Source organism: Oreochromis aureus, linkage group 20 (assembly GCF_013358895.1).
Source record: "Oreochromis aureus strain Israel breed Guangdong linkage group 20, ZZ_aureus, whole genome shotgun sequence".
Classification (NCBI taxonomy): domain Eukaryota; kingdom Metazoa; phylum Chordata; class Actinopteri; order Cichliformes; family Cichlidae; genus Oreochromis; species Oreochromis aureus.
Genome location: NC_052961.1, coordinates 37,000,233 through 37,022,768, shown reverse-complemented (window position 1 = coordinate 37,022,768; position 22,536 = coordinate 37,000,233). Strand labels below are relative to the sequence as shown.

General features: G+C 37.2%; 1 protein-coding gene across 4 annotated transcripts; it reads left to right on the top strand.

Moving 5' to 3' along the window:
* The first annotated feature begins 41 nt into the window (after nt 1-41).
* foxp3b (forkhead box P3b) lies at nt 42-21,883 on the top strand. 4 transcript variants are annotated; one of them, XM_039604611.1, is made up of 14 exons: nt 42-91; nt 372-531; nt 8,594-8,706; nt 9,322-9,360; nt 10,379-10,469; nt 10,943-11,111; nt 16,785-16,877; nt 17,739-17,826; nt 18,241-18,309; nt 18,430-18,583; nt 18,858-18,934; nt 19,463-19,564; nt 19,777-19,898; nt 21,613-21,883. In XM_039604611.1, the coding sequence occupies exons 3-14, from the start codon at nt 8,596-8,598 to the stop codon at nt 21,668-21,670; spliced, it is 1,173 nt and encodes a 390-aa protein (XP_039460545.1). In that variant the 5' UTR covers nt 42-91; nt 372-531; nt 8,594-8,595; the 3' UTR covers nt 21,671-21,883. The 4 variants fall into 4 exon arrangements, with proteins under 4 accessions (XP_039460545.1, XP_031599584.1, XP_039460544.1 ...); XM_031743724.2 differs by lacking the exon at nt 9,322-9,360; XM_039604610.1 differs by having other exon boundaries at nt 19,777-21,883.
* The last annotated feature ends 653 nt before the right edge of the window (nt 21,884-22,536 follow it).

Genomic DNA, 22,536 nt, shown 5'->3' with positions numbered 1-22,536 from the left:
GAGCTTTACATTCCCCCATCTCCTGCTCTGGGTATAAATATAAGTTGATGTCGTGCTGCTTTGATGTGTCCTCGTGCTCTCAGATAGTCAGGTGAGTGCTAAACACGTATCTTTTTATTCTGGTGTTTGTACATAAAGCAGTACCAGAAACATTTATTTCAGGTCAAGATGACCAAGACTGATTCTGATATTTAACATTTGATTATATTTTCCTTTAAAACAAAAAAGTACATTGCTGCTGAATAAAATTAAACATTAAGCTGAAAATTGTATGTGCTGTTTTTGTTGTTGGGTTGTTTGCGTTTTTTTGTGAAATATAAATTTATTTATTTTTTTTACTTTTTTCTTGTGTTGCCAACCGCACTTTGCAGTCTTCCTCAAAATAAGGTCTGTCTGTCATACATCTTGAAGTCGTAGTTGCTGAAAACCATATTTCCTGTGGAATTACTCCCCCCTTGAATCATTTCTCCCTCGAAGTACCTGAGAAAAGGAAGACTGTGGCAAGGAGGAGGTTCTGCATACGCTTCTCCGGTAAGCACAAATCTTACTGCTTTACAATAAATTTTCAAAAGTTATTTAATTGGACTCAATGCAGAGTGAAATGTTCAGAGCATATTTTAAAAGCTTTACGATGATGGCAACACTCAGTCAACGAGGATGTACAGTCAGTCCAAATATTTCAAATCAAAATTTTATCAAAAGCAGCATATACACAGATACACGGACACCGAAAACAGAGAGGGCGTCTCGTTAGGATGAGGGCCCAAAAATCTTTGGGAAGCTTTTTAAGATGATAATTTTGAGATTTATCAAAGGTGACGATTTCATACTACAGTGCATTTAACATTGATATGTTAATATATGCATGCGGTTTAAAAACACACACACTAAAACATTTGGCACTATTAAAGCTTACGATCATGATGAGGTCAATCAAATGGTGACAGAGAGGTCCTGTTGCACAGTGGGACGTGTGTGGCCGAGCTCTCTCTTTTTATAGACCTGAGCCCATTTCAGTTTCACAGATTTGAACAGTTTAGAGTAATCTCACTCATCCATTTCCCCCAAACTGCAGTATCTTTTAACTTTTTTTTTCATCTACAAAATGTTTCTGGAAAGAGTTTATGGTCATTTTACTGTTCAGATTCTCAGCCATAGGTGAAATAGTGAATGGAAAAGCATTTTATCTTCACATTTGTAGGGTCAATACATAAAATATAAAATATTCATGTTTTTTTAATGTATTTAAATGTATTTAACATTTATTTATTTAAAAGTATACAAAAGCAGATTGAAAAAATCTTGTTCTTTACTTTTTGAAGTGAGGACTCTTCAGGCCATTATAATGACTCAGTTTTTTAAAACAATTGTGCCCTCAGGGACTGAAGCATTCCGTTGGACTTTTTTGTCCTAGTGTTCATGGATTAAATGATTAAAGTTCATTTCTACCACAGTCTCAGTCTTTTAGCGTCAGAATGACATCCTCCGTCATTTACTGCACGTTAGTGGCACCAAGTACCTCGAGACGTTCATAATGTTTATTAAACATGTTTTATTTATGTGTTGGCTAAATGTGTGTGTGTGTGTGTGTGTGTGTGTGTGTGTGTGTGTGTGTGTGTGTGTGTGTGTGTGTGTGTGTGTGTTAAGGTAATGATTTTGGCGTGTTGTATTAGATGCATTAGATGTCTGTTTTTTTTAATGACTAACATAACCCAGAGCATGTTCTTTGTTCTGTCAATATGAGGTGTGTTGTTGTGGAACTTGTAGACTTGTATACAGTGTTGGACGTATGGATGAGGAGAGTTACAAGAGTTGTTAATAAAAAAAGGCAGAAAAGTGAAAACTCCTCTCCAGACTTTTGTAAAAGCTGCAGCCATCTTGTTAGCTGAAACCAGGAAATAACAGTGCAGTGGTAAAGAGTGTATTACCGCTGTGAAAGGCTTAGAGCATCTGTCTAATAACACATTTCATTCTGCTCTTCTATCTTTGTCTGATTTATTGCTAACTGACCAATAGAACTGCTGAAATGACAAGTTATATGCTAGCTAGCGAAACTGGAGGAACAACTTAAAAGCTCTGTGTTAACTGAACATGAAATCACATGAAATTTACAGTCGATGTTTAAAATGTAGTGCAGTTTCTATAAAACAGGGTATGCCTCATACAAATATTCTCTTCAAGGCATTAATATTTTAAAAAATAGTCATATTTACATCATACATATGCAATTTACTGGTTTCTGCATGCTAAATCATGTATTAATCTTGTAATCATTATATAATAATCTAATAATTGCTGAGCTATGGAATAGTGTCAGAAAAGTGAAACGTACAAATATCACATTTGGTGAAACTATAGCACTGGGGAAGGTTGCTGTGGGGCTCGAGCCATTCTTTGCTGTTGCTGGGAAAGAGGCTGATTCTATACTGGTGAGGTGGGCTGCTCACAGCGCAATTTCAAAGTCAGTTGGCAGGAATCAGGAACACAAACACTTCAGCATCTGCGATTTTCCACATCTGTAATATACATATATGTGTGTGTGTGTGTGTGCTATCTAGTGCCGTGATGAGGCTATCAGTGCTATTGTGCAAAAACTAGAGCTTTAGTCATGACAATAATATTCTGTGTAGGCCTACTTCCTTTTCCTCCGTTCATTTTAAATCTGTTTATCTGCATCACACCTCTTGGTCTGAAGGTTGAGAGGAACAAGAAAACCCACTCTGATAGAAAACTGAAGTAAAGATGATTGATGTCTTGAGATAACGAGTCTGTTATAATAGAATCTGACTTTCTGATGATATGTGAAAGGGTTGACTAAAATTTTGACCAGTTAGTCATTTATTGTTAAAAAGACCTGACTTTAGATTTTATTAGTGTTGTTTTTTTTTAATTCAGCCTGCTGTATGAGGCAGGCAGAGAATAAAAACGCACTGGATTTATTTCCAGTCTCCCATTTACATATTAAAACATCATCTGACATTCAGTTATTAAGTCTGTTTTTACTGTCAAGTGTGTTTCAGGCAAATTCACGTGAATGTGAAGATGGGAAAATTGCCATTTTAATGAATTAAATAAAACAATGCTTACTGATACTAATACAAATGATTAACCCTTCACCAGTCTCGCTGACTTCAATGTATCAATGTAATTGAGAAGTTTTATTTCAGATATGGGAGTATGAGAGTAGTAAACCCACACATTCATAGTAGTACCAGTATGAGGCATCTGCAACTTTCCATGCTATAATGTGGCCGAATGAAATATCCAGACAGGAAATAGCAAATATGAAGCATCATATCTCTTATGTTTAGTGTGGGGTTATGACTAAAATTCTCCTCACTTTGACAAAACAGATGCAGACTTTCATGGTCCTCTCCAGGTAAGATGAAGCTGAAAAAGAAAACAAGAATGAAAGGTGACACTGAGAAGCCACAAACCTGCTGCTCTTACTTTCTACTGAATTCCTGTTGTTGTGGGTGTGCATTTGCATCAGACATTCAGTATGTGTGCTGTTTTGGCTCATTGTACAGACGCTTCCCTTCAGTCTGATACAATAACTGAAAGAAAGGATCAGACCCCCCAAAAATGTGCATACTTTATTTCTGTGTTGATTATAAACATTACTTGCTTCACTGACAAATATGACATTTCGACAAGAGTCTTGTGCCAACGTAATTTATTAAGATTTATTCCAGCGGTAAATCTGGAAGTATGGAAGAAATTTAAACCAAACATATGTCTTAGAAATTTGAATACCGAGGCACTGACTGTATTAAACTGAAACTGTATTAAATTGAAAGCTTGTGAAAAATCAAGCATGCCTAAAATGACTGACTTGTTTTCCCAATAACTTATCATGATACTGTCTTTTGACCCAAACTGAAGTTGCAGAACTTGCAGAAGGGGAAAGAATATATATATCTATATCTATCTAGCTATATATATATATATATATATATATATATATATATATATATATATATATATATATATATATATATATATATATATGTATATATATATATATATATATATGTGTATATATATATACACACATATATTCAAGTTCACCCACTTGAAAAGGAGTACAGAGAAGAAGAGAAAGACAGAAGATGTCAAAACTCAAGCATGCTTCTAGGTTGTAGAGTAACTTAATTGCCTGATGAGTTTGGCGTGTGGCTTTCATCCCAACTTAAATAGACAACATATCTGTGACTTGGTATGTATATCCTGGTGGTTCATTTCCCAGCCCCTCTTGTCCAAGTATCCTTGGGTTAAGTACTGAACCCCGAATTGTCCCCAGTGCAGCTGCATGAGTGTGCGTGACTGTTACCTTAAAAGTGCTTAGGCCTAAAAAAGAGTGTGTGAAAGAGGCTTGACTAAAAAGATACCAGTCTATTCACTGGTATCAGGACTGTCCTACATGGTCCATAAACTGGACAAGTGTCTGAATTTCGCCACTTAGTGTGTCCACTATATGTAAAAATATAACCACACTGATTTATTTTTACACGTCATAAGAAACAACAACACACATCCATCCATTATACTTAGTAAAAGTGAACACTGGCGGGCCAGTACTACATAGCAAGTCATTTTATTCTTAGTCAGCAAATTCCATTAAAATGCTCCAAAAAGCACCAACAACACAAAAGAATAGGTTCAGTGACTCAAATTTAGCTCTTACTTTAATTTTTAACAAAACCAGATGAAGTACAGTTCCATAACAACTTCTGTACCCGTCTATTTAATGTTGTTTACATAGGCTATGGTGATTGACTCACTTTCACACAGAAACACTGACACAGAACTGTCAGTGTTTCTGTGTTTTTCTCCACTTACCAGATTTGTATACACATTCAGCTATAGGGCATAGTGATATAACACGCAAAAGCCAGATATGTTGGTTGTTCATACAACAGGCAAAAAATCAATTCTAGAGTTGACAGAAAATAACAAGAGAGAGGGGGTGAAAACCATCAACACTGAACTTTAAAGGGTAGACCAATATTCAATATTTCCAGGTGTGTGTTATTGTAACCATGACCATGTAACCAAGGTACGGACTTTAAAAAGGTTTAAATTAAATAAACGAAGGGTGAAATGAATGACGGTATGTTGAAAAATACCGATTTGAAACAGTTTAAAAAAACTTTCAGACATTTGCTGAGTATCACATAGTGAAGTGCTGCTCCAGGAAAAATATTGTCTGATTTGAAAAAAGCAGGTCCCATTGCTTGCAGGTGATATGTCACCATGCAGCATGAAAGTAGAACAGCTTCCCACTCGTTCTGTAGACTTCTTTGTTGATGCTATCTGTGTGTGTGTGTGTGTGTGTGTGAGAGAGAGAGAGAGAAAGAGAGAGAGAGCGAGAGAGAGAGCACCTGCGAACAACCACAGCCTGCTGCAGGAAAGACTTTACGTACTTGAGCCTTTAATGTGTTCATGGCTGTATTAAATGCTTGATTCTCATTGCCTGGAGACTTTTCACACAATCACATGCTTCTGAGATTACATTCAAACTTTTTTGCTTTTCTGTGTCTTCCTACTTAATGCAGGAGCAAAAGGTAGAAATACAAGAAAAATGTGTAATTTTTGTGGCACAAAGGGTATAAATGTGGTTAAAAGGTTTAACAACATCTGTCACTGATTGTTTTGCAGTCACATCTGCAGTAGTACAGTATGTAGAAAGTAAAACATAGTTTTAAAAATAACCAAATATGCAAAGTTATGTTGCTTGACAAAGTCATTCTAATAGTGTTATGTCTGAAACTAAACTATTATTAAACTATGCTGTTATAACAGGATACTATTGCATGAAAAATAGCCTGAACATAAATGTGATTAAGTCCGTGTAAATGAGTCACCTCCCCCAATTGATGATACAAACTGTCAAAATCCCTGAAGTATTGTCCAAGTAGGAAGATTGTCAGCAATCTTTTACTCTGACTTGTTTATTCCAGGGTTTTTAGCAAACAGTTGAATAACCTTGAGACAGGATTTGTCGTAATATTATTAATTGAATTTAACTTCATTATTTTTAACAGTCTCTGTGAAATATAACTGAGCACAGGCACGTACACACAGTGTGTTTATGTGTGGGTCCTCCTAAAGCCATCTCATGTCCTCTACCAGAGGTCTGACATTTTTCTCTTTAAAATCAAGTCTAATAAAAATGGAACTTATTCATGAAGTAGCTTAGCTGTTTTGAGGATTGCTATAATTACTTTTTTTTTTTTTTTACTTTTATCAAAACCTTACTGACTTTTGACTGTGGTTACTCAAGATATGTAAATGATACTTGTAACACTAAATGTATCAAACTATCTCAGAAATTCAAAGCATTTCGACATGTAGTCATGTTCAAGACAGTCTACTGAAGTTCAGTCAGAATGAAATGTGATTGAAAGCAGCCTGGTTGTTGATGCCTGATGGCTGGTCTGAGTATTTTATCTGATCCAGTTCTTTACCTGCAGCAGTTTTGGTTAAAATGACTCTTCACCTCACAGTGGAGCTTTAGAACAAAAGCGATATCTGCAGTCTAAGACAGTGGAGTCTGTCAATGGGGGAAGAGACTGTGGCATGTGTCTCTGAAAATACAAGACTGGCAGGTTGTACTTCCTCCATCAAGGAAGTTGCCGACTTCCAACACTCACCTGGGATACAGGTGAAATTCTTCTGAATGTCAGAGTTAAAGAGCCTATGGACAGGGGACTCTGTCAGACCTCACTACTTTACAGGTCTGACTGGCAGCTGTGCCTGCCAATTGGATGCAACTCAGTTGAAAGTTCTGCTCCTCTCTTTAGCTGAGTGTCCAAGATATAAGACCTCATATAACAAAGTCAGTGACTGATACAGGAACTCTTTACCAACTCATCCCACCGCACCTACAATAATTTGATATTTAAGCTTCTTAGTGTATCATATCATATTTTGATTTATTGAGGTGTCATTTTTGTATTTTATATTTAATGGGCTGCTGCAACACAATACCTTCCTAACTTCTGAGATAAATTCCCTATCCTAAACCCATTCCAGGATCTGACACAAAGACTCCAAAGGTATTCTGAACTGCTTTTTGGTGCATAAGCACAGGCAGACATTAGAGGCTTTCCCTCTGGAAGTTGAAGTCACATTGAAGTAATCCTCTTGCTGACTGTGCTCAGCTGGCTGCTTGTAAGAATGCCCACACATAGGAACAACCCTTTCTTTGGGAGTTTGATTTGTTAAATTTAGAGGTGAGAGCAGCATAATCTTCAATCATTCATTTTCATTACTGCCTGTTTTGGTACTTTGACCTACTTATTCTCTTCTATTTCACATTTTTGCTTGTGCTACTCATCTTTACTATTGCTTTGAAGAATTGCACAAATATGTGCACATATTAAACTGGACAATCAGCTGTAGGCCTCCTGGACCAAAAATATCAGAGCCAATTTTTTGCCCCAGTCCAGACCTGTCCCACTGTTGTGTACTAAAAGGTCTCCAGGGCACCTTTGCACAGTCTGCAACTTGGGTCCCGTTAGCTTGGGGTGACTCCTGCCTCTGTGGAAATGGTGCTTATGTTTTGACATCATGGGCATCTGTCTCCTGATGCTGCTGATCCAGCTGAGTATATAGATGTGTAATTGGCTTCTAAGCACCTGTCTTACCTTTTGGAGGTATTCTTTCATCTGGATTGTTGTTAAAGGGGAATGTGTGATAATTGGATGCTTGAAGCTCTACTGTATGCCTGATTTCCTGTCTTCTAGGAACTTTGTCATTGAGTTGAGCAAGGCTTATCCTTGGTTGTGTAGTGATCTTGTGTCAACCAAACAGCGGTTGGTCACACTGCTCTCTTTTACCAGGATCGGCTCATTACAGCCATACTGCTCAGTTTTGTTCCCACTTTGGTGTAGTCTCTGTATTTCTAGTGTTGATATTATATTTCCTTTGTTGATGTTATAGCACTCACCTTCCATGTGCTTCTTGGTCAGTGTGGACGTTGGTATTCTGCTCATCCAAAGTTCCTATATACTTTGCATGTAACCTCTCCCGTTGTGCACGGTCCTTATAGTAGGACTCCATCAATTCCGTGTTCTCTGTCCTTGTCAGTGTTTCTTATTCCAGTAGTCTCTTTTAATTAATATGACCTGGTACCCCAACATTTGTTGCAGAACTTGTTAAGCTGGGCATTGCCCAAGCCAGAATGGTGTAAGTCATATGACTGCCGTTAGAATCATATCACATTCTAAAAATGATTAAATAATAAATAATGTTTTACATAGCTATTAATAAACTTTGGTGGTGCATAGTTCTGAAGAAGTTCTAATCACTTTGAATCTTTGATCACTCAAACAATTTAGCTTCTTAGCATCTTATTAGGACACTTGCAACTAAAGAAAAGAATCCACACCTAATACTTAATATATATTATATATATATATATATATATATATATATATATATATATATATATATATATATATATATATATTAAATTAAAGTAACACACCTTACTTACTTGGAGTAGAAGATGGAGTAGAAAATGACAAAACTTCCATGATAAAATTTGGTTTCTAGTGAAGCATTAATGTGTCTTCTGTGTCTTAAGAAATGCCAGAGACTTCTGATGAGTACATGAAATTTGGACAACAAAAAGTCGAACGCCAACTTGACAGCATCAAACAGATGGAAGAGCCACCCATGTCTGTGTCAGGAAGTCAGGTATGTAACAAATAACATCACTTAATTGGAATAAACTTGTTTCCTTAACACAGATTCTACTAAAATGCGTTCGTAGTACAAAGTCCATTTTCATCAAAATTCAGATGCAGTGTGGATGTAAATGAAACCATATTCAGTGACTTCAGTTACTAAACATTTAAAGCCTACGTAACATAAACAATGCAAAGATGACATTTCAAATGTTGAAACTAGCAAATGTGTTTTTTGTAAAATATACAGTAAGGTCATTTTGAATCTGACTCCAGTGAAATGTCTTGCGTCAGTGTTTAAATTCTGCACAGCATCAAAGCTTTTTGGAAAGAAGGATTTATGAAATCTATTATTATAGTGTCTGTCAAAATAAGCTTAAAATAAACAAGAGAAAGTTTAATGATGTTTTATTATTATCAAAAATGGGAGTTTTTTATGTTCTAGTTGGGAGCTGTAGTAGTTGGTTAAACTGTATACACTGGATATAATGTTAAATAATGTTTATTTTTAAAAGTTATATATGTGTCTTTATTATAATTATTTTTAAATTATTGTTGCATGAATTTTCAGAAAAAAGCAGAAAAAATGGTAATGCACATGTATGATTAATTTCTGACATCTCAGACAAGTCCAGACTGCCAGCTAAAATTTGGATCTAAAACTGTGAGTTGAGTTTGTTATTTGCCTAATAAATAACTTTTAGTTTAAACTCATTTTTGACAAATTACTATTTGTGTTTTCTTGTTTTTATGACAGTTGGTCTAATAAATGTATTAAGCGCTGTAGTGCTAACTAACATTTATAGTAATACACACAAATTTCAGTCAGTAAAGTTGAAGGACTGACTTCTTAGACAGTTTGTAAAATTAGCAAAAAAGGAAGCTCTACGATTTCTCAGATAATTACAGAAGCCACCAACAGCAGCACAATACAACAAATCAGGTTCAGCGAGTCTAGTTAGCTGAGATGAAGCAAAGTGATGGCACCCAGTCATCACAGAAAGTAGGGAAACCTCAAAAAACTGATGATTTAAAGTCAGCTGATGAGGGTACAGGGATGCTTGGACCTAATCTAGTTGCAAACTTCACGCCCAGCTGGATACTGCCCCTTCATGCTGGTCAGGGAAATTAGTTACAGAAAATAACAATGGAAATAAACACATTTTACTAGTCTGTACACGTGATTATTTCTACTGTAAAATCCCAGATTTGTCCAGTTGGACAATTCCGATTCCAGAGCTGGGATTCATTGGAATAAACCTAAAACCCCTATATGAAAAGAATGGTGCAAACCTAATGAGAATTTTATTTTTCATTAAAAATATAACATTTACATATATATTTACAATTTTAAGAGTGTTGACTGTACAAATGATGATATCTCAGAAAGTACTTGTCCTGATACATGACACACAAAAAAAGAGGATTTAACTAAATTTTTTATGTGATGTGAGTAAATAGTGTATGGAGGATATTGTCATTCGCTGTAATTCACAGAAACAAATGGCAAACAGTTTGTCACATATAGCTGTCAGTAAACTATCAAATGTTAAACATCACTTTTTCCTAAAAAATGGGGGGAAAAAATCCAAATAAAAAATGTTTTTGAATGAGGCCTAGTGATTAAAAAGAAACTATATTATGTTACAGCCAAAACAATATCAATCCTTTTTTCTTTCCAGTGCTGGAGCAGTATGGAAGGCATTAGACAGAAGCAGCAGAGACCATCAGTTCTGCGTCACGTTTCCCCAGTCGCTTACAGGCAACGACGTGGTATACAGATATTTAAATGTCTTTTGCTTTACTTTAGGAGAAGACAATTTGCATTTAATGCATACAAATCGTCTTACAATCATTCTCTAAAATAAAAGATAACCTTATAGAGACAAATATAAAATGTATTGAAATGCAGAACTTGTAAGCTCCATATTTAACAAAAAAACAACATATGAAATACTGAAACTAAGGATTTTGTTTGTTTGTTTTTTTATAAGTTTAAGTGTTATATGCTAATTCTTTTAATTAATTGTAGGATTTTTTCTGTGCTTGTAATGACATTATGACAAATGTGTTAGTTCTATGATTTGCTGAGTGTAAGATGCTGGTGCTCTATTTTAGGTCTTAAGAATTTTTTTTAGTATAGTAATATAGCAGTTAGGTAGTGTAGCACCAGCAGCATATAGTATTAGGTTTCACTTTGTATGGCAAGAACCTACATCAATCTTTTCTTCCCCTGGTGCATCCAGAAAGCAGTGCAGCAGTCTCCATTTGCAAGGAAGAGGTGGATGCATGCCATATTCTTCAGGAACCTTCGCCTCACATGGGCTCTTCTCCCACATCGAGCCATCATTTCCTCTCCTTGAGGAGGGGAGACATTCAAAAGCAGACCTCTCTTGAGGCCCGGCTTCATGACGGGTAACAATTACGCTGTCTACTGTACAATATAAAGCGCCTTGAGGCGACTTTTGTTGTGATTTGGCGCTATATAAATAAAATTGAATTGAATTGGAATTGAATTAATTCAGTTCAATTCAATTTTATTTATATTGTGCCAAATCTCATAGGTGCTTTAGACTGTAAAAATAAAGACCCCACAATTTAAGAGAGAAAACTCCAACTATCCGACAGTTACCCATGAGAAGTATTTTACAATAAAGGGAAAGAAAAACTCGCCTTTATCAGGAAGAAATTTCTAGCAGGAGCAGGCTCAGGAAGAGGCAGCCATCTGCTGCAACCAGTTGGGGTAAGGAGAAAGAAAAGAGACCAGGGAAGCATAAAGAGACAGGTTAGGAAATCAACAATGGGAAAAAGAAGACAATATTTAATGACATGCAGTAGTGGTGTATAGTGGAAAGAGGTGAGTGTCCCCCAGCTGCAGGCGACTAAATTTACCTGATCCAGCCTTAACTGCAAGCTTCAAAAAGCTATTTTAAGCCTAATCTTAAAAGCAGAGAGGGTGTCTGTCTCTTAAATCCAAACTGGGAGCTGGTTCCACAGAAGAGGGGCCTGGAAACTGAAGGCTCCCATTCTACTGTTAAATACACACAGGTAAGCCTGCAGTCTGAGAACAGCATGCTCTACTGTAAGATAAGATGGGGCATGATTATTCTTGTATGTAAGGAGCAAGGATTTTAAATTTGATTTTTGATTTAATAGAGACAGACTGCGACAGACTGGCGACCTGTCCAGGGTGTACCCTGCCTCTCGCCCTATGACAGCTGGGATAGGCTCCAGCGCCCCCCGCAACCCTGAAAAGGATAAGCGGAAGCGAATGGATGGATGGATTTAATAGAGAGCCAGTGAAGAGAAGCCAGTATGGGAAACATACAATGTTTCATACAAGTATTGAACACATCACCAATTTTCTAAGTAAGTATATTTCTTAAGGTGCTATTGACATAAAATTCTTACCAGATGTTGGTAACAATCCATCCAATCCACACATGCAAATCGAACCATAGATGTAATTAAATTAACTTATGTGTAATAATGAGAAATGACAAAAAGGAAAAAGGTATTGAACACATGAAGAAAACAGCATGGAATGAGATCAGCTGAAATCTATGAGTAATTAGTCATAAGCCACTACAAATTAATATCAGCGCTGGTTCGGCCCCAAATGATGGCCTATAAAAAGGTGTCTCATTACCAAGGTGTCATACAAGAAACATCTCATGATGGGTAAAACCATTGAGCTTCACAACCACGTTGTTGCAGCATATGATGCCACTGACTACAGAAGAATTTCTAAACTACTGAATGTTCCTGTGAGCACTGTGGGGCCATAATTCAGGAGTGAAAAGAACATCATTCATCATAAACTGGCCACAAACAAGTGCTTCCTGCAAGATTTCAGACAGAGGAGTGAAAAGAGTTATCAGCAGAGTTGTGCAAGAGTCAACGAAAGACCTGGAATCAGCAGGTACTATTGTTTCAAAGAAAACAATAAGTAATGCACTCAACTGCCATGGCCGTATGCCATGTATGCATGCTCACCACTGCTGACTGCCACTGCTACGGTTTAATAATAATAATGATAATACATGCAATGTCTGGAGGTCAAAACGCACTGAAAAGCTCCCCAAAAACACCATACTAAAAATGAAGCTTGGTGGTGGGAACATCATGGGGTGGGGCTATTTTTCTGCATATAGCACTGGCACGCTTCGTATAATTCAAAGAAAAATAAATAGAGGCAAACTTAACAAAAATCTGCTGCCATCCACCAGGATGATGAAGATGAAGCAAGGGTGGACATTTCAGCAAGCCGGTGATCCCAAACACACAGCCAAGGAAGCTCTCAATTGGTTTCAGACAAAAAAAATAAAGCTGCTATAATGGCCCAGTCAATCACCTGACCTGAATCCAACTGAAAATCTATGGAAACAACTAAAGCTCATAGACGTAACCATAAGGATTTAAAGACTGTTGGTGTGGAAGAATGGCCCAAAATCACACCTGAGCAATGCATGTGACTAGTTTCTCCATACATGCAGCATCTTGAAAAAATAAATAAATAAATGCTCTTCTATGAAGTATTAAATACATTTCACTGTGTTTCATACTCATGTTTCATTTCTCATTATTACATATATCTTCATTTATGGACATCTACTGACATATGGTTTTATTTCATTGCATGTTTTTGGAATGGTTGTTACTGACATCTGATGAGAATGTCATCTCAATAGCACCTTTAGAAATTATTTTGTGAAGTGTTCAGTACTTACTTTACTTGCTGTATGCTCTCTCTAGTTCCTGTCAGCACTTTTTCTGGAGCAATTTAGATTAAAGGCTTTTCACTGAGCTTTCACTGAGGATTAATAACAGGGAACTACAGTAGTCCAGCCTAGAAGTAACAAATGCGTGAACTAGTTTTTTAGTTTTACTTTGTCTGTGGCTCATCTTCTGGGCCAAGCCGTTCCTCTGCAGGACACACTGTTGTTAAACAAAGATCTTAGATCTTTGTTTAGTGTTCATATCGAAAGGTATATCGTGATCAAAAATAACTCTAAGATGAGTCGCTGTCTTCCAGGAAGACTGGAGACTTCTAGGTCCAAGTACAATAACTTCAATTTGTTTTAATTTAGAAATAAAAAATTAGAGGTCATCTAGGCCTTTATGTCTTTATGACTTGGCTATTGTTTAACTAACTGATTCTAGGTTCATAGATAAATAAAACTGGGAATAAGCTCCATTTTCTATAATAATGTGAGAGACTGTTGAAGTCGTACAGAAAACAATTACTCAGTTACTGCAAGTTACTACTGCTAAAGGTGATTGTAGAAGCTGTGGAATTGTCCCATTATTTGACAAATCAACAGTATCTCATACCCCAGGTCTGAGAGTGAGTGGGTTCCACTTGCACAGCAACCATGCACAGTTGTTGTTATCCATCCATCGTCTTCTGCTTATCCAGTTTATGGGTCACAGGGAGCAGGAGCCTATGGCAGCTGTTGCAGCATGATTTTACATCATAAAATGAAAATCACATACACTACCGGTCAAAGGTTTTAGAACACCCCAATTTTTCCAGTTATTTATTGCAGTTCAAGTCATTCAAGTACAATGAATAGCTTGAAATGATACAAAGCTGGTGAACTGCCAGAGGTTAAAAAAAAAAAGGTAAGGTTACCCTGAACTGAAAAATTAACATCTGAATTATGCAAAAAGGCCTTTTTCAGGGAACGCAAAATGTATTAACAATTTAAAGCTGTTCTGCAAAAATGGAGGTTGATCAAGCCTTGAAAGCTGGTGCTACTAATTCCTACAGGTGTTCCAACTTTTTTGGATTACTTCCAACCTCCTCTGTCTGCATAAAAGAAGTGTTGGAACACACTGTGGTACCAAACCCTCGTCAGCATCAGTTGAACAGTATTGTACTGCAGAAAGTAGTGTGATGCTACAAAAATGGTGAGAAAACGGGAATTAACAATGGAAGAGAGACAGACCATCATAACACTTATAAATGTCGGTCTGTCCTACAGAGAAACTGCAAAGAAAGTCAAAGTGTCAGTGAGTAAAGTTTCCTTCACCATCCAAAGGCTCAGAAACAAACTGTGACAGGAAGAGGTCTGCAGACCCAAAGACACACCTGAATCAGAGGACAAGTTTCTGAGAGTTAACAGCTTGTGTGATCGGCGGCTCACAGGACAACAGCTTCAAGCACAGCTCAGTAGGGGTCGTAGTAAGAAAGTCTCAGTTTCAGCTGTGAAGAGAAGACTTTGAGCTGCAGGTTTGACAGTTGCAGCAAGAAAGCCAGACGTTAGAATAAGACAAAGAGGCTTGTCTGGGCCATGAAACACCGCCATTGGACTACTGAAGACTGGAAGAAGGTATTATGGACTGATGGATCAACGTTTGAAATCTTTGGTTCATCACACAGGATCTTTGTACACCGTTGAATAGGCAAAAGGATGGGTCCACAGTGAGATGACGGTCTGGGGCTGTTTTACTGGATCCAGAGTCAGTTATTCGTACAGAGTGAGAGGCTCCCTGAACCAAAACAGCTACCACAGCATTCTGCAGCACCATGCAGTACCCACTGGTATGCACCTAGTTGGTCAGGGGTTCATCCTACAGCAAGATAATGACCCAAAACGTGAGTCCAAGCTGTGCCAGAACTACCTCAGGAACAAAGAACTAGAGGATGAGCTTGGAAACATGGAGTGTCCAGCACAGTCTCCAGACTTAAACCCCATCGAGCTGGTTTAGGATGAACTGGACAGAAGAATGAAAGCAAAGCAACCTACAAGGTCCACATTTATGGGAACTTCTGCTACAGATATGGGAGAATATTTGTTTCTATTGTAGAAACAATGCTGCAGGTGTGTTCAGCTGTTATATCAGGTGCTACTTTGATGAGTCAAAAGTTTAGAATAAATTTTGCTCTATAAATTGCTTTTGGCTGTAATTGCTTTTTTGTACTATGCTTTAATTTCAGAGTGCAATGAGACATTAAACTGCATAATTTTCAATAAAAACTGAAAAATTGGGGTGTTCTAAAACTTCTGACTGGTAGTGTATGTTGATGAAAAGCCAGCACATTAAAAAAAATTTACTTTTGGTTCACTAAAATGAGCACTTGGCTATGGTGAGAATGAGCCCAAAGACTGGGGGTAAGGTGAGCTGGTGGTTCATATTACACCAAGAGAAACATGTGATCTCTTTTGACTGACATTATATTTCATTTTTTAGATGTAGCATAAGAGCTGTTGTAAATTTGTATCTAATTTTAGTGGGTGGAGCCTGGTCTTTAACTCTGTCATTATGTAACAGCTACTTTTTCAATAATCATGATTCTAATTTTTATTATTTTGTTTTCATTTCCCATAGATATGGCCAAACTTTATGCCACTGGCTACAAAGTTTGTGATTTTCAAAATATTCACAGCATTTTAGGACAGTTGAAAGAGTAGATTGAAAAAGTAAAAAGCAAATCATCCCTGGATGTTCATGAATAAAGAATAAAGTGTTCATTTATGTAGGTTTGCAGTGTCCATTTCTTAAATGACTTGTGATAGCATTTTAATCTTTCAAACTGCTAAACAACTTAATTATATATATTTATATATATTTGTGATCACCAAAGTCAGGGCTTTAATAACGATTAATTTTTTCTTAATTTAAAATTTGGTTCATAGACTTGTTAATAAATTAGTTGTCTCTAATTGCTCATCACACCCTGTCACCCTTACTAGTACTTGGAAGAAGTTGGTCCACGAGAATTATTTTTTGAACCTCATATTAAGATGTCGGTTTATAGCTATCATTTTTGAGTTCTGTCTATCTCACTTTTATTTCTGTCTCATATTTCTTTACCTATAGGACAGCTTAAGAAAAAAATGGCTCATACCCTGCTCCAAAAACAACAGACCTTTGTATCTGCATATTGCAGTTAGCATATTTTATGCATCACATAGCAGTGCAATGCATAAATCCTGAATATACGGGTTAGGAAACTTTTCATATCAAAACTCAGATTGGCAGAAAATGGTTTGTAAGTCTTGGTTTTGGTGCGTTATGTTTTTACACTCTTGACTCATAAGTGTCACACTTACATCACTGAGACATTTCTGTTTCCTCCAGCATCCCACAGGGGACCAGTGTTCTGCTCATGAGTGGGCTCTGCCGATGGCCTGGCTGTGAAGCAGTATTTGAAGACTTCTCTAGTTTCTTGAAGTAAGAACTGTGCATTGATTCAATGAATACATTTTGTGTGTGTGTGTGTGGCGTGGCATGGTTGGAAAAGGCTATTTTCTCATTTCTGGACACAACAAAACCAGTAGCATTTATTAATTCAATCCATTTCAGTTCAGTTCAATTTATATAGCACCCATTCACAACAACAGTCAATGATTTATTCATTGATTGGCATTACTGTGGGCTCACTGCAGGTCTGCACGGGCCCCACAACAGGCCCCTATGTGCTTAGTGTTGGCGGTTCACTCTCAGCCCACACCAGGGGCAGCCCATGGTGGGGTCATTGGGCCTGAAATATCATGCTAGTACAGGTGCCCCACAGTGAGTTGCCCACTGTGGACCGTGTGGGTTCTATTTTCCAGGATATTCTACTGGATATTTGCATTGTTTTAAAAAGGAGTCGGACTAAAGGTCTGGAGACCATTTCAATCTTCTAAATTTGAGCTCTATTGACAAAAAATAAGAGACATTCTTAAATGAACAGTGGTAGTGTTCACCAAGACAAACCAGTCAAAATGTCACTCTTTGTTTTAATTGCACATATATTAAAATATATTTTTTAAATTGTGTAGTTTTTGTTTTAATGTTATTTTTAATGTTATAAATATTTGAGTTTAATTTTTATACTTTTTGTTTGGATACCTTTCTGCATTACTTTTAGTTTCGTTTGACAATAAATTTGGTTTCACGTAGTATTGTTTGTGTTTTCAAAAGTCTTTCTTTGTCTTTACACAACCAATTATTAGATTTTGATCCCTTTTTACACAGGGCAGGTAGCTCTGGATATTTTTTAAACCCTGTATTAACCCTGAATATACCTTGTGATAATTTGTCTTTTAGGCATCTTCATTCTGAACACGGACATGGTGACAGAAGTATTGCTCAATGGAGGGTCCAGCAGGATATTGTTCAGTACATGGAAAGTCAGGTAGAACCCAGAGAAACGAGGCTACAGCAGCACTATGCTGTATGAATGCTCATGTGTAAATGTGTCCAAAAATAGATACACGTTTCTTTTTCTTTCAGACTTACTCAATCTCACACTAGCTATAAGCTTAAAAGGAAAGTTTTAGTTAAAGTTGAAGTTTCAGCTAGATAACTGAGGGCTCTGCATCCCATTCTGCTTTTCGAAACTTCCAGAACCATAAGTGAGCCAGCATTCTGATAGTGAAGTCTTCTGTTATGTTCTATATTTTGCTATGTTACTATGAGATCAGTCTAAATGAATCTGAGAAGAAGCATTTTAACAAGGAAGCAATGAAGAGTAGACACATGAACTTGGTTATCCAGACTCCTGAAAATAGGAGTAATCCAGTGATATATGGGAATTCTCTTTTTTCAGCTCATTCTGGAAAAACAGAAACTCATTGCAATGCAACTTCATCTCTCAGAGGACAAATACTCTGATTCGGTATGTCTACACGCTAACACAGTAAAAACAAGAATTTCCTTGAAATATTGCTTTATTTTTCTTCCGGAGAGAAAATAAATGGCTGTGTCTGTTCACATCCACCTTCATCATTATATGCAGAAGGCAGCTTCTGAGTGGCAATACAGCCTTCCTCTGTTCCTGCCGCAGCCTCAGGTTACCACTGGAGACAGAGTGCAACAGTGGGCCACCAAACATCTGGAAGAGCTGGTTCAGCATGGCAACAGACCTACTGCTTCTGATCATCTCCTCCCAGGTAACAGTGAAATTCACTAGGATTCACACACAAATGGACTTTTTTACTATTTTATGCACATTACGTTTTCACCATAACATATGTTCTTTCAGATAAAATGCTATTAGAGCTTATTAGCTAATACAAATGATTACATTTGACAGCTGAAATGTGCAGTACCTGTATATTTGTTGCATGTTGTGTTTTATCTCTAAATATGTTTCAAAAGCACATTATCCAAAGAAGGGTGTTTGATGGGACAAACTGATGAGAAACACCCACTGTTCCTTTATAGATTTGGTTCCCAGTATTGAGTGTTACAAATACAACAACATCAGGCCTCCTTACACCTATGCGTACTTGATAAGATGGGTGAGTTTGTCTAATGTTTCATTTTCATTTGTGAAGTTGGTCTGATCTGAACTGGTCCGTGATTTCTCAAGGCTCTAAAGTATACACTTCTATACACACTCTCTGGATGTGTTTTTTTTTTTCAAGTCACTGCAACATATTCAGATACTTTACAAAAGACCTTGGAAAGAAAAAAAGGTTTCATGCTTTTAAATTGTATCTTTAGACACTTTATTTGTAGCCTGTCACAAAATCATCGTTTGTTTCCATTTCTTTAGTTGCATCAATAGTTGCAACACACTTTGACAGGCTTAAAATTATATTTTGCGCAAACAAAAGCCAGCCAACATCCAAAGAAGAGCTTTGAATGTCTTACCTATTTCCCATTTTCCTACCAAATATAAATAAAATGAAGGGTGGCTCAAGGCTTTGTAAGTCTTCCTCAAAGGTTTACAGTGGGAATTGGGTTTTATCTGCGAACTGTAGCTATTTATGACTAATTTGCCAAATATTGCCACTGCTTACCCTTCCGTGTGTGACTGGTTGCAGTCTATCCTGGAGTCTCCAGACAAACAGCGTACTCTGAATGAGATTTACAACTGGTTCACTACCATGTTCTTCTACTTCAGACATAACACTGCCACCTGGAAGGTTTGTACTATTTGGGTGAAATATTAATTGTGATGCCTACTTGTGTACAGAATACAAGTGCTTTTTATTGTAATTAACTGAACATTTGGACACAGTTTAACATAGAAGAAAAAACTGTGCCAACCAGAACATCTTACTATACTGTACTGTTTTTAATAACATGGCTTCTATGTCGATAGAATTGTTTCCTTGTATCTTTATCCTCTCTCCAGAATGCAGTGCGTCACAACCTCAGCCTTCACAAATGTTTTGTGCGAGTGGAGGGAGGAAAGGGAGCTGTGTGGACAGTAGATGAAATGGAGTACCAAAGGAGGAAGGGTCAGAAGTATCAGCGGTACAAACATCTTCGACACGAACACACAGGACAGCAGAAGTGTACAATAGGAAGCAAATTAACAAACTCTTGATAACTTTCTGTTATCTTGTTTCATTTACCCCAACATCAGCAATCAGGCTATGTGGTCAGCTTTGTAACTCAACCAGGGTTTCACAGTGTACAGTCACTGTAAAGAGAAAGGACAGCCTGAACATATCAGGATATAATACCAATCAGGGGGTCATTAGCAGTTCTTCAAATGATAATTACAACTGCAGATGAACAACACATGACATGTTACACCATGTAATTATATATTAAAAAAAAAAAACTAAGCCAAAATCCAGAAGCAGTGTCAAATCCATTTCATTAATGAATCATCTGTAAGCGTGAACACATATATAAAAGAAGAGGATAGGAAGGTTTGCAGGTCTGGAGATTTCATCTGTGTACTAGAATATTATGAGTGATCCTAAAAAAACAATTCTTGTTGCCCTTTAATCTGGCAAGGGTTAAAAGGCCAATTTCAAATATTTTCACTGAGAAAGATTATTCACAAGTAGAAAACATTCAGTACTGCTGTAAACTTTCCCTAGGAGTGAATATCCCATCACGCAAGTTTGGTCTACTACACAAGTTACCGTACCGATGTGTGGATATAAGAAGTGAAACCACCTTGGATTTACTGAATAATCCCAAATCTTGCTTTATACTACAGACCTCTGTTCTCTGCTCTGCTGAGGAATTAAAAAAATATGAGGTATTCTTTAGAAAAGGTCCTAACTGTTGAGATCTGTGAAGATAAGACCAAGACTCCAGCAGACATGATCAAAATCAAGCATTTATGGAGTTAAAAGCAAAGACCAATAAAAAAAATCCCAAAAGTGAGAAATTCAAAATAATCACACAGACCCAAGACAGGCCTGCCTACTCAAACTCAGGATTTATAGATAAGTGCAGACAGGTGGCGAAAACGACGCAGCTAAACATAACGAACACAAGTGCGAACAATCAGGAAATTAAGGTCAAACATGAAAGTAAAACACACTGACACGGAGCCAAGAACATTCACATCGGACATGAAGACAGAGAAAAGGGGACACCAGATGATAAACACAGAAAGACCACTTTGACTTTGAAAGTGGTCTTTCTGGACAACTTCCTAGACTTTGAAACAAAATGTGGAATTGTCCAGGAAACTTGAGAGTTATTCCTGGGCTTTCAATATTACAGAACTAATATTGATACTGGCAGCTTTTGCTGCAGATCTAACCTGTTCAACAGGAGCTGATGTTTGAGATTAAAGATCATCATGTACTACACCACTTCCAACTTAATGATAGAGCTGTGATGTTGAAAAGTCTGTTAACTTGCATGGTTGCAATTTCTACAGCTTTCTTTCCTAGACAGGCCAGACTTTGTAACTTGCTTCACAGTACAGAGCACAAACAGAGAAAGCTGAGAAAACTAATTACTATGAAGTACCTAGAGCTAGACACTAGACGGTAAACCATCTTGAAAGGCTTAAACAATTCCAAATCCTACAGATAGAGCAGGTATTAAGGGAAAGACATGTAAAAATATATTTAAGTCAAAAGAAAGAAAAAGAAAGTGGGACGATAGAAAACAAAAGGGAGTTGGAGAAATCCCCACTGGCAAACATAAAGTGAGTGGCTGGTGTTAGTGTTACTCCACTGTGCTTGTGAATCACACTAACTGTGTTTGATTTTAGGGATTGCCCCGTGAAGTGGCTCACAGCCTACTCCCATTACTCTCCTGGAAACCCCTGAGCACCAGCGCTGAGCTGGTCACATCCAGATATCATCAGTTTCAGCAGCAGGAAGAACATATGCTGGATGAAGAATCTTTGAAGTTTATCTAGTTTGTGCTCAGATTGAAGACTTGATTATGATTTGTAGGTTATTACATTATGATATTTGTGCCCATGTCTGACAAATGTTTTTGTGCTCACTCATTCTAAAAATAAATGAATCTGACCTTTGTGGGTGTCTCATCATTGTTCTCATTTTATCCATTCATGAATTAGTTTCATGAGTTTCCTCCAGTCAGTAGGTAAGAGTTCAGACATCTCTTGCAGAGACTCTTTACATTGTTTCATACACGTTTCTGTCTTCATGTTAAACAGACATGTAATTAAGATGAGGTAATCTAGCAAAGGCAGTGTGAGGATGTTCAGGATGGCGAATTGTCAATTACTGATGATGTAATGATGATGAGAGATCTACCAAATATCACTAAAACTCGGGAGTAAATTAATGTATCTAACAAGTGTATTGATGAGATTAGAGTTACACTTTATCTCCCAAACAGCATCAGGTCCCATCATAAAAGACATTTGACAGTCCTGTCTGAGGAAGCATAGTTGTGAGATAGGCGAATCAGTTGTGTCAGATATGGTGACACAGTTTTGTGAGGGCAAACCTCACATCTTTACCTCTATCCTGAGTGGGGGTTGTCCACTTTGTTCTACCTACAAGAGAAGGGCATATTTTAAGGACCAGTTTTCTGTACTGGAACCAGTGGAGTATGCATTTAGTAGGGAGGAAGACAGAAGCTTCCAGTTCCTAGTCTGAAGTCATTGTTTCAGGCTATGACAAGGAATGCGATCCAGGATTTGATCTTGCATGATGGATTC

Excerpts from the sequence above, each read along its gene's own strand:
- foxp3b (XM_039604610.1), top strand. The coding sequence starts at position 8,596 with ATGCCAGAGACTTCTGATGAGTACATGAAATTTGGACAACAAAAAGTC. Across the intron at positions 18,935-19,462 it reads ATGCGTACTTGATAAGATGG|TCTATCCTGGAGTCTCCAGA; the intron begins GTGAGTTTGTCT and ends GACTGGTTGCAG. Across the intron at positions 19,565-19,776 it reads ATAACACTGCCACCTGGAAG|AATGCAGTGCGTCACAACCT; the intron begins GTTTGTACTATT and ends TCCTCTCTCCAG.